At 35.5% G+C, this 13,260-nt stretch overlaps 2 protein-coding genes across 2 annotated transcripts; both read left to right on the forward strand.

The window, feature by feature from the left end:
* The first annotated feature begins 1,962 nt into the window (after positions 1–1,962).
* Positions 1,963–6,003, forward strand: LOC146138231 (annexin A13-like). Its single transcript, XM_083394094.1, has 8 exons — positions 1,963–2,187; positions 2,319–2,434; positions 4,237–4,360; positions 4,610–4,729; positions 5,009–5,173; positions 5,296–5,400; positions 5,478–5,666; positions 5,881–6,003. The coding sequence occupies exons 1-8, from the start codon at positions 2,167–2,169 to the stop codon at positions 6,001–6,003; spliced, it is 963 nt and encodes a 320-aa protein (XP_083250220.1). The 5' UTR covers positions 1,963–2,166.
* A 1,226-nt stretch (positions 6,004–7,229) lies between these two features.
* On the forward strand, positions 7,230–12,239 carry LOC146138232 (annexin A13-like). Its single transcript, XM_083394089.1, has 8 exons — positions 7,230–7,300; positions 7,569–7,684; positions 8,605–8,728; positions 9,663–9,782; positions 10,186–10,350; positions 10,496–10,600; positions 11,396–11,584; positions 12,055–12,239. The coding sequence occupies exons 1-8, from the start codon at positions 7,280–7,282 to the stop codon at positions 12,175–12,177; spliced, it is 963 nt and encodes a 320-aa protein (XP_083250215.1). The 5' UTR covers positions 7,230–7,279; the 3' UTR covers positions 12,178–12,239.
* Positions 12,240–13,260: the final 1,021 nt, after the last annotated feature.

The following is a 13,260-nucleotide window of genomic DNA, read 5'->3' on the forward strand; positions in this document are numbered from 1 at the left end:
TCTTAGCCATATCTATACGAATTAATGCATTGTCGGCCTTCAACCGGCTTTTTAGCTGCGAAGAGGGAGTTTGTTTTGTTTGCTTGTCTTTACAACTAACATAAAAATTGAAATTATTTGAAACACAATAGGCTAGTTTTTTTAACCAAGCTAAAAATATCAAATGACTATTTTTTTAATTTGCTGCTTGTAACATGGACCACAAGTAGCTATCCAAGAGCATAAAAGAACCAAAAAAATAGCAGCGCTTAGCCCAATCAACACATTGAACTTTCACACAACTTGTAGCAGGCCTACACTTTCGCACCTTACAATACACAGCATCTACAACACATTTTTGCACTTTTATTTTGTTGATAGTTTTCATTAGTTTGGAATTACTTTCGCTTTCTGCTTCCGCCAAGAATAGAATTTTGAAAAAAAAATTTGGTTTACAATTATGAACTCGCTATAGTAACTAACTGTTACCGCAGCTACTGCAGCTATTGTTCCATGATTGCATTAAAACAATACCACAACAAACGGCTATCGCGTAAGACAGGGGTTTATAAATATAGGCATGGGCCCCTTGGTGGTACGTGAACTCGTAGGGTCCATGTAAGCCAAATTGAAAGATTAGTGTATATTTGAGTAATTACATTTTTAAAGAAATAAGTTTAAATAAAAATAAAACTTTTTGCACTGAATGTATTCAGACTCCACTTTTACATTTTTGGACTAAAAAAGGAGATTTCTAAAGTGTATTTGTATTGTGACGTAATTTTTTGAAGTCATCCCTAAAAATGTCTTCCCTAACATGGTCCATGCATAGGAAAAAATTCTTTAGGGGTCCGCAGAAAAAAGTCTAAGAACCCCTGATGTAAGGCGATGATAATTTAAGGTAAATCGATTCCTATCTCACACTGTGGTTATTCTAATAAACTAAAAATATACATGACAAAATATTTTATAGACATAGGAAATATCGGGAAGTTCAAGTTACCTATAAGCAAAATGACCACACCGGTAATTCTAGTGCCAAGCAGTCCGTTTAGAAAGAAAATGTTTAGCCCAAAGGCATCGTATGTCTCATGCATTCTTCTAAAATAATAGTCTAACCAACTTGAACGATTTTGGTGCCGTCAGGGCCAATAACATGATAGAGATATAGCAAAGAGATAAAAGTGCTGTTAGAATAAAATCGCAGCTTGCTGACTGTTTGCTCGAAGCGGTATGCTTCTCAGGTTATTAAATTTTGTTTTTGTTAAGCATACTAAGAAAGTATTTCTGCCTTTGTTAATTGCAACTTTGGGACAAAGTGTATATTTTACATCCTATAGCTAATAAAACAACCCCAAAAAAAGTTTTATAGTAGCCAACTAGCCATGTTTATCTCTTCATAAAAACGACAAAGGCAGTAAAAAAAAGTTTAATTGGACAAAAAGGACCAGGTACGGGTAAGGAAATTTGTTTTGAGAGGGGGTAGTGGTGGGATTCAACCGGTTCGCATCGGTTCCATAAAACTGTTTCACTAAATTTTATGAGATCAGCGAACCGGTTAGTATTACTGGGTACTGTCAATTGATTTTTGCATCTTATCTGACACACCGACTTTTACGATTCAAGTAGTACGTGTTTTTTTCAAAATGTACAATGCTCAAGCTCGCACGTTAAGCAGTGTTAATTTTTTATAATTGTAATAATTTTCCTTCTGTAGATTTAGTTTAGAGGTCTTGATTTGTTGGCCTTTTTCCATCGTAATTGAGTCTTGCTTTGCCGCTCTTTTGTCTTTTAAGATAATTTGGTAAATAATTCTGTAAATTTGAGGCAGTTTCTTAAACATTAAAGGATTCTGTATATTTTCTAGTTTTTAGAAAGATTTCATATGTGTTACACTGCAAAGAAACTGTTAAGATAGGATATATGAATATTGAATATCATGTTTGACATTACGTCATAGATGTGTTTTGTGACGATGAGCGTGTATGAACAGAACGGTGGGCGGCATCCAATCATCCTATGGGGTCTTTCAATGATTAAACCAACTTATCTTATCGAAAAAGGGCGTGCCTTTTGAGTTGGTATATTTCCATTTGCGATTGTACATCGTGTCGTTAGTCTCACCTTGGAGCCGTGCAAATTCTACTTTTGATTTTCTCAAACGTGAAACGTTGAAAATTGAAAAAGATGGGAAATTTGGAATCAACAGTAAGTGACTTTGTATATGTGATTTATAAAATAGAAACGAATACTAAAATAAGTTAGCATTGGAAAAGTAGAAAATTGAATAGTTTCTTTCATCGTTAGTTGAAACTAATAGTCACTTCTGCATTATTCAGCCTACAGTAACTCCAGACGAGGACTTTGATCCAGATCGTGATGTTAATCGTCTTCACGATGCCATGGATGGTGCTGGAACTAGCGAAAGAGTGATAATCCGAATTCTTGCCAACAGGTGAAAAACAAAATATTATAACGACAAACTTTCATTTGCTACTTCTATTTAAGTTATTTCTGTTTTACGTCATCAAAAAATGTATGTTGTAAAAGCTAACAGTGATAAACGCCAATAAGCCAACATTGATAGGACATCTGTCTAATTTAAAAAGTTACCGACATAGTTTCGGGCACGCGTCCTTTTATTTTTCTCGGCGACCTTTTATTTTTTTTATCGCACCCCTTTTAAACATGTCCATAATAACATTTAGATCCCTTCTTCTCTAAATAAAGTCTTAGTTTTTATTTTATTTTTGTTGGCCTATAAATATACAAAAAATTGGGCCATGTTAATATTTTATGCGCCGTAACGCGCAGCTCCTACGGGTAGTAACTGATATTTCATCACTCGTGTTTGAACAGGATTTTACAGACTGAATAAACTAGCCTGTGTTTACATTGCACATTGCTGGTTATAACAATGTTTGCCATCGTCTGTGTGACTTCGCACGAAACATAACCGTCGCACGAAATTGAAAAACGCAGATTTTAATGTTTAAAAGTTATTCTCGCGGATTTTGTGATATATGTCGCATTCTGTGACAAATTGTTAAGTTTTTACCTCTAAACTAAAAACCTCTAAATGTATAATCAATTTTTTTAAAGACGCGGACGACGTTACTTACGTCACGATTTTGTTATGCTACCTTAAATTTAACTTTAATGTCCCACATTCACCCAAACCTTTGATATAATACAATTGTGAACAAACCTAAAAATTGCTATTACAATTCCGTTAATAGCCCACTTGGTCGCCTCATGAATTGTCCGGTTCAATTATATAAAACGGGGACTTGTAAAGTGCTTTAAATGTTGTGTCAAAGTTTTCATATGTTACCATTATTTAAAGAAAGGGTGTCAAAAAAACGTTTTGAAAAGAAGTGAACACGAAAAAAGTGTCTGCAACCAAAATTAGGTTGGTGTTGACTGCTAGGACTATAACAGACTTCTCGGAGGCAATCAGTTTGAACCGGGAATTTAATTTGTCCAAAATCTTGACTAGTTTTTCGCCTAATTATTGAAACAGCCGAAAAGAAATAATTCAAAACTAGGGATGTTCACCAATCCCATGCAAAGACTTTCGTTTTGTTGTTACACCAATGTCATGTAAAGACTTTCGTTTTGATACGGATGCTTATCGTCATTCAAACAAAAGCTACCGCGACAGCTTTGATAGTTAATTATTGGCCTATTCGGATACTTTCGTCATGTCACGATAAAAATCAAGTTACCTTCTTTATAATGACGCAATCCTCTGTTGATAGAAATATAGGTCTAGATTCGGGGAAAAAAAACGAAGCGGCGGCGTCGACAAACACGTTTCTAGACTGACGTTGACATGGTTTAGTGCTGTGGTGTTTGTAAAATACCGTGTTTGATCGTTTGTCCAATCGCTTACGACAGACTAGGTAGTGTCCTAGACTTGGGTTTTGTCGATATTATACCCGCATATATACACACTATATAGACACACAAATGTACACACACACACACACACTGACACACACTGACACACACTGACACACACACACACAAACACACACACACACACACATACACACACACACACACACACACACACATAAACACTTATTTTTGGACTGATTAAACAAAACTATGTTACAATAGCACACAACGTCTAACGATTTTACAGGAAAAATTAGGTGCTCAGAGCTCATAAACTGGAATAAAGGCTTTAAATGTTGTTCTAGAAATCTAGCATGATAATTCGGATTTAAAAAAGCGGATTATATTTATCAGATCTTCGCTACAGCGACACATTCTAAAGGAAAGGTACCAGGAAGAATTTGGAGATGACCTAGTAGACACGCTCAGGAGTGAACTAACAGGAGATTTCGAAGAGACAATTACAGCAGTCATGGATGTGTGTATAAAAAATGAAAAAACTAGTTATTCCTCCTTATCTATAGTATCTATTAAATATAATTATAGTATAAATATTTGATTACCTGTACCAATTTCGCGTGGTTTTCCGAACGTAAACAAACCTTTATCACTGGTGGCAATTTGAATGATATATTGACATCATACACAGGATAAACCTTATTTGTCGGTCATTATTAAAAGAGGTCTAGGTTATATTTTGTTGTTACATTGGCTTATTGTCTTATAGCCAAGAGCGGTGTACGACGCCAAGCAATTGCGTAAAGCCATGAGAGGACCAGGAACAAATGATGAAATTCTGATTGAGATTTTATGCACCAGACCAAACGAGCAGCTCAATCGCATCAGAGTAAATATTCAAGTTACCTATATTCTATTTATCTACAAGGACTTTACTGCTAACAGTTGGTAAAACTTGTAATTCACCTTGTTTCCGCCTCAGTCAGAATAGAAGTTTGCAAAACTGGCCGTGTTAGCATGCCTTCCAATCAGATTAATAATCAATATACGAATATGTTAATCTGGTTAACAATTTGGGATACTTTTTTTTAAATATTAAACTGTTTTGTATCTTTTTTGAACAATTTGTCGTGTAAAGCACACTAAAAAATATAGCGTATTTTATTAGCTGGCTTACGCTGAAATCTTTGAAAGAAGTCTAGCAGACGACATCAGAGATGAAACTTCCGGTGATTTCAAACACTTGCTAATGGCGATGATATTAGGGGAAAGAGATGAACTATTTGAAGTCGACGAAGACCAAGCAGAGGCGGACGCAAGAGCTATTTTTGAGGTACAGACCATGAAACAAGTGTAGCACCTTATCATCGCTTTTCAACATGCAAAACCAAAGATCGGAAGAAAATGACGCCAAAGCCTAGATTTTTAACAACTATTTGTGCTGCATTTTAACAGGCTGGCGAAAACCGTTGGTTTGGAACGGACGAAGATGAGTTCACGAAAATCCTAGCAACAAGAAGCTATCTGCAACTTCGAATTATTTTCAACAAGTATGAGGACGTAAGTAGGCATAGATATGAATTTTGTTGCAAAACCTAATCTAAAATTGCTCAACATTGCTAACAAAATATGGACAGGTTGCTGGAAACTCTTTCGAGGACGCCATAGATTCAGAAACTTCTGGCAACCTTCACGATGCCTACAGGGCAATTGTGGCCATTGCCAGTGACCACCTGGGCTACTATGCACAAAAGCTGTATGATTCGATGCGTGGCATTGGAACCGACGACGATGCGCTGATCAGACACATCGTGGGAAGATCAGAGGTAAAAGACCTTTTTATCTTCTCTTTGCAAGACGGTATTTTTATATTTAGAGTAAAACTATAAACGAATCTCAATTTACCACATTTTACTTTTTTATGTATTATGGCTTGAGGAATGTTTTCATAATAACAGATGAACAAAAAAAACTAAAATATATAATATTTACATGACAGTCTAGTATTCCATCTGATCTCACGTACCACAATTTGTGCAGATTGACTTAGGAGATATCAAGGACAAATACGTAGATATGTTTGGAAAAACATTGTACGAAGATATCTCAGATGACTGCTCTGGAGACTACAAACGCATGCTGCTCGCCCTTATTCGGGAGTAGAAGATCGCATCATTCATGTGACCTTTGCATGTGTTTTACACATTCTCCTATCGTTTCTAATTACGCTTTAATAATTGAAAAGAAGTTTTAATTAAAAACAGAGAATTGTACTTGATATTTACGGCAAAATAAATAAATGTACCATTACATTGGATTGTCGGGTTTATGCTTGTCTTTTAAGCGTACGGAAAGGTATGGAATTAAAACAAGCTATAGTTGGTATTTTTTATTAACTAATCTAACGACAACAATCATCAAGTTTTTATGTTTATAATATGACTAAAACTTCTTATCAACATTTCAAAATTAAAACGCAGGACCTAAAACATTTTAATAGAAATTATACGCAACAGTTGCGACATCAAAGCACTTTTAAATCAAACTTTATACTAGAGATTTAGTTAAATATGGATCTAAATTACTTAACCCCAGATTTAACCCTAACACTACTGAATTTAAAAGACATTAATTAGAATTTTTTAACAAAGACGATAAGTTGCCTCGAGTAGTCTTACTCGAGCCTCGAGTCTGACTTCAGTTAATAAACCGCCTTCGTCGACTTCGGGCCCGACTCAAGTCTTGATTAGCGGAGATATTATTAAAAAGTTTTATACATTTAGGTTAATTGCATCCTTTCGTATGGGAAAGTACAACGTCTTAGGATCTGCAAACTTTAACACTCATACGTGAGTGGGAGATTTGTCTTAGTTGAGGAGGAATTTACAGTGATTATAAACACTCACTGTGTAATCGAAACGTTGCATTAAAGTCAGCTTTGTTTCACTACAATGTGCAATTCCTTGTTTTTGTATAATAGATATGACAGCAATTTTTAACATTGTGGTGTTAATTATATCTTCAAGTATTAACTTACTTTCTTGTGCTCTTTTTTTGTGCTTAATCCCCAATGTTGTCTTATAGGTGGACGCATATGTGGTAAGTGCAATAAGTTAAAGAAGCGGTTTTTTAAACAGGAAGCTTTTAAACAATAGAGGTTTAAACCTTTGAAAAAGGTCGTGGTGTATTATTTAGCTTCCGTTCCTCGATCAGTTTGTTATAATATATACGGAAGGTCATGCGGTTAATTTTAGGCTTTTGATTGTTATTTGCAAACCAAAGCGCAATGTGACACACTGATTAACCTCTTTTGGCAATTACTCTATTTAGCTTTCCTTTTTTTGGCCGATATAAAAAAAAGTTTTAAACAGTTTTCAACGCACAGTTCGTAACATCAATTTGCGAGTAACATCAGTGAAAACTCAACTTAGCAACTAAAATGGGAAACCTTCAAGCAATAGTGAGTATTTTAATAAAGTGTTATGAAGATAAATTAATATGAGTTACCTGCAAAAGATAGTTTAACCCCGATAAACAATGCATATAACAAATTATGGTTGTGCCATATTTTTAGGACATTTTTGTGATTGAGTATGTAAATTGCTAAATGTAGCAAATGTACACAAAAAATAAATTCTCCCAAACAAAATAATTTTGCAAAATTTGTTTTAGACCAATTACTGATGAAGACGTTTTTGTTATTTTGCATATATATATTTTTTCTTCAGCCTACTGTTACACCAGATCCCAACTTTAACCCCGAGCTTGACTGCAATCTTCTCTTCGAAGCTATGGATGGAATTGGAACGAACGAGCTAACCCTTATTCGAATTCTTGCTAACAGGCAGGTGCAGGGGGGGTGCCAAAAATAGTGGCACGTGACCATGCCCCCCAAAAAAAATCGCATTTTTTGCCTATTATTACTAAGAAAATTAAAAAAAACCGCGCTCCCCGCGATTCTAATTATTTTGCTTAAATGTCTAAATCCATTGCATTAAAATTGTTTATCCCGAAGGCATCGTACGTTCTATTACAACATGGATAAAAAACTGTCATGCCTGGCTTTAAGTAAAGTTTTTTTTTACTTTTGGTTAGCATACTTAGCTCTGGGATCAAATACCATTCTATATATATGTATTTGTTAAAACTATTTAGGTTAATGTGTTTTTATCGAATCGAATGCATAAAATATTCTCTTATATATGTTTTCATAGATTGAAAATTTCCAGAACTAGGTAAAAAATATCCGCATGCGTCTCATCGCACCCTCTTAATAGTTTTGACAATTTAAACTATAGAAGGGCGTTTAATCGCTTTACGCAAATCAATAACGTCTTTGTAATGTAGCTTTTGTATTAAAGGTAACATCTCTCCAACCTAAAACTTTGACAAAATAAACGAACTGCGTGTTTTTTTAAGGCTACTTCTTTATGACCCCACATTTATACGTAACTTTGTAACGTCACATGTATATTTTAAGACCGCTTTGAACTTTTCAGTGCCTTATATTTTGCGAGAAAACCAAAAACTTTTTAATCTGACTAGCTAAATATTTGCACATTACTGGTACAACATTTTTTTAAATTCCATAAAAAGGAAACAATTTTTGTGACACCATACGGCCATACGCCATAAAGGCTTTTCTAAAACAGACTTTCACTTGAAATTAAACAGACTATAATTAAATATAGTCACTATAGTAACGGAATGTAAACACTGTGCCAGTTTTTCAAAAGTAGTAGCCTGAAGGATTTTTTTATTTAGGTCTAGCCTCCAACGAGCTATTCTTAAAGACAGATTCCTGGAAATGTTTGGCGAGAGTTTGGTTGATAAACTGAGGAGCGAGGTGTCTGGAGGTTTTAAAGAAGTCATCACATCAGTTATGGACGTATGTTAATAACTTTACTTTTAGTGTCACCATTATAACGCTATTAAACCTAATTTTTGGATAAAAGGGTTTTGCTTTTTTAACGCTCAAGTTTTTTTCCTATAATTGTTTTTATATTATAAGTGGAAAGCGACTTAAATTAAATTTAGAAGTACTCTGTTTTTTTCAGTTTGTTGGATACATTAATTGTTGTAATTACGTTAGTTTAACAAAAAGGTCCAATTTGGGATAATGACGGGCATTGTTAGTTCCGAATTTAAAATCCAATAATATATACAATAAGTAAATTGCACCCTTCCGGTAAAATGAAATTGTTTAAAGACTATGTTGTTCTATTGACTTAACTATTGGACAATCAGAGTTTGACTTAGTAGCCTGGTCAACATAAGAATGGTTCTCAGTTGTTCTTTTTACGACCTTTCTCGCAAACTTTGATGACCTTATTTGTGTACGGAAATATCGTTAATAATAATAGCGTGTTTGTTTTACAACAGACCTGGCCAAGATACGACCCCGTTAAGCAGGGGCCGGTCGCCAAGTAGTTTAATCTGCCCCCGGCCTAAAACATTTTCAAAATAAAAACAACGCTTAACCTCAATTAATGTTTATATCTTAATTTTGGGATATAATATAAAATAAAAGTATATTTTCTAAATACACTCACCAGGTTTTTAAAACAATGCTATTTACAGATTTCTTTCAAAAAGAATCACACATATGGATATTTTCGATCGTTTTTTAATCCGGCGCAAAAAACATTTTCTTATTCTCACGCGGCCCCTGTAGAAATAATTTCCCATTACTGTTTTAGTAACGCCACGCATTGCAACACTAAGTAACGCCACGCATTGCAACATTGCTACATATTATAGTGCGATCTTACTTACTTTGTTAGATTTTAATACCAAAAACATATTAATTTTATGAATTGCAGCCAGCAGTGGTTTACGACGCAAAACAACTTCGAAGGGCGATGCGAGGTGTTGGGACTGACGAAGAGATTTTAATCGAGATTTTATGCACGAGAACCAATGAACAAGTGGATCGCATAAGTGTAAGTATATCCTACTACTAACAGAATGTAGCAAGCACTGGCGTATGGTTGTTTCTCGACTTCCGCCTCTGTAGCTCAGTTAGTAAAGTTGTTTCCGTATCACCATAGGTCTTGAGCTGCAGCCTTGTTGTTTTTGGCCTGCCTTACTTGCATCATTGATCAATTTCAGTGAGAAAAAATATCGTTTTAAATCAGAACATTTTCAACCCTTATTAAATGCCCAATGCTTTTTATACATTTTACCATGTAGAATTTGTAAATCGTCAAATTGCACATAAGGTTAAATAAATCTAATTTTGTTTGTATATAGAAGGCTATAACACAGTTTTCCTTTTTTTAAATTGTCACTATCTATCCATAGCAGCGACTAACCAATTTTCTCATAACGCACTTACGTTGTTAGGCTGCCTACGCCGAGATATTCGGTCGATGTTTGGTGGACGATGTCCGTGATGAAACCTCGGGCGACTTCAAACAGTTGCTTATGGCTATGCTCCTGGCCAAAAGAGATGAACTTTACGAAGTGGACGAAGCCGCCGCTTTGGTAGATGCGATCGCAATTTTTGAGGTACAAAAATCCAGATCGTTGCGGCTAAATGCTCGAACTATACAAATAACAGAGTTCTTTATTTTCAATTTACCAAACCGCAATTATTTTATTGCACCGAAATTAACGGTATACAAAGGAAACATAGCTTTAACTTCTTCTTTAGGCCGGAGAGAATCGCTGGTTGTGCACTGACGAAAACGTTTTTACGAACATCCTGGCAACAAGAAGCTATCTTCAGCTGAGACTCATATTTGAGAAATATCAGGATGTAAGTTATTCAGTACGCTTGCCGTGTAAACTTTTGTGGAACACAGACACAATGGCTTTATTTGTCAAACGTCGCCTAACATTATTTTCCTATATATTATTTATATTTAGAATAATTGTATTTGTTAGGTATTTAGTTGACAAAACGCCTGTTTGTTGTACTTTTTCTACATTGTCACTTATGGCAGTGGTTCTCAACCGACCAGTGCCGGTCCGCGTCAACCTTTCTGCCGGTCCGCCGAATATATTACAATTTTATATTTCAATTGAAAAATACAATATGTTGAAAGATTGTCCATCAAATTTAGATCTTCGTCGTTCCATAATTTTCAGCATTGGTACGTGACATAGAGTTAATTGTCTACTTTGGATATTATCTTACGTCACAATGCTACAAGTGTTGTGCCCAACCGTTAAAAAGTAGACTACAACGCGTTCAAGGCTTAAACTGTAAGGCCAGTTGTATGTGAAAGACTTCAATAGAACCACGTATAACACGTAAGACATATTAAAAAGACAACAGCAAATTACTTATTAAATTCAAGCTTTTACATACTTTTGTCGTAACTACATTCTGGGTTAATTTTGATTTTTGAAGGTTCACCGATTCGCAAAGTTTGTTTTGAAATTTTACCGGTTTCTAAAAAGGTTGAGAACCACTGACCTAGGGGAAAACATCCTGAATCTGGCCAATTGGATAAACAATTGTTTTGAGCGTCCACTTGATTTGTCAAATTGCTATTGAATCCAGGGGTTTTGAATTGATTTACCAATATATTTCGTGGTATTGAGTCAGGTTGCTGGCCACTCGTTCGTCCATGCCGTGAATGCTGAGACAAGCGGTGACCTGCGTAAAGCCTACAGGACTATTGTGGCCATCACCACCGACCATCTCGCCTACTATGCTCAAAAGCTGTACGACTCCATGCGTGGTCTAGGAACGGACGACGCTGCTTTGATTCGACACATCGTTGGAAGATCCGAGGTTTTTTTAAATACTTCTAAGCAAGAACGGTTTGGATAATCCCATTACTAAGTTATCACAAAGTGTATTGTGATCTACGTTTTGTATAAGTAAAAGTTCAATTGATTATACCAGGAGTGTGCAACCTGGTGCCTTCACAGTTAAAACTTGTCGCCCGCGACAGGTTGTTGGTTAAACTTTAAGCCAACGACACGAAATCGTTGACGATTGGTTTTGGGCAAATTTAAATGAGGCACTGCAATCACACAAGAAATTTGAACCTATTAATTGATTATTACCAGAACTTTATTGTATCGCAGCTTCCTTAGTTACATCTTTGCAAGATAGTTTGGTGAAACCATTTCAATAAATTAACAAGCAAGACATCGCAATAGCCCACTATTAAATTAGCCATTGCCTTTATATTTCTCCAACTGCAATGCTTTCAATATTTTTGCCTGGCTTAAATAGTACTTCGATTATTGTTTTAGATTGATTTGGGAAACATCAAGGACAAATATGTGGCAATGTTTGGCAAAACATTGTGGCAAGATATCTCAGATGACTGCTCCGGAGACTATAAACGCATGCTGCTGGCGCTTATTAGGGAATAGCCGAAAACTTCTCGTACACATAAATTGATATAAGAAGTACAGTATGAATCACACAACATATAACTGGCGTTTCTATATGTATTCAAGAATAAAATATTCGACTTTTTCTGTTTGCTGCTCAGGTTTTGGTTACCAAATTCATTATAAACGTTTAGCGTTTGTAATTAACAGACTTTTTTAGCCGTAGCTCAAGGCTATTAGAATGCTTGTAGGGTTATCATATATGATAACACAATCCCTGACAAACCGTATTAATGTTTGCAGGCCATAAAATCTGGTTGTCTGCCAATCACGCAACTGAAATTGATGATGATGGAAAACGAGAATTTTTTTTCGTTAAGGCAATACGTTCAAATTTAGATTTTGAAAGGATACGATAGGCAGCTAATAAAAGTTTCGCACATTGCCCGATCTAAAGGATTTTATACCAATGATTTGCCAAACAAGTTGTTATGGCCGTGTTCGTTAACTCAGCCGAATACAGACTAACAAAATAAAAGAAGATTCGCGCCAGAAGCAAAGCATTTTAAATATTTAGAATACCTGCCTCTTAGCAACATTTTAGCGATTCTCCCTGACGCAGATTTCAACACTGAATTTGCTGACTGCTGGATATAGTGGGCCAACTAAATATATCTAAACATGTTAAGCATTCTAAATGATAAAAAAACATCGCGTAAAAAAGTTTACATATTAATACCACTTTATTGGACTCCAGCCAGAGGACCAAAATAACAATAACATCAAACAGAATAAAACGCAGTTCGAATTAAGACCAAAATAGGACTAAAAACAGAGTCAAAAATTCCGTGACAAAACAGTGCATCCAAACGTCACCACCAAAACGGCCGATGCCACACCGACGGCCCCCTATCGTCCCATACCATCTATCTACAGTTTCAGGAGTTATTTTGAGCATTGAGCCTTATTCCGATGAATTTATGATGTATTCCAGCAGGTTTTGGTCTTATTCAGACGATTTCGATCTTATTCTCTACGTCTACTGGATACTACTGTGTATTTGGCGTTATTATGTCGTTGGTCTTAATACTATGGTTTTAAAGATCACGGGTTATAGTTTGA

This window comes from Ascidiella aspersa, chromosome 7, assembly GCF_963924565.1.
Source record: "Ascidiella aspersa chromosome 7, kaAscAspe10.2, whole genome shotgun sequence".
Classification (NCBI taxonomy): domain Eukaryota; kingdom Metazoa; phylum Chordata; class Ascidiacea; order Phlebobranchia; family Ascidiidae; genus Ascidiella; species Ascidiella aspersa.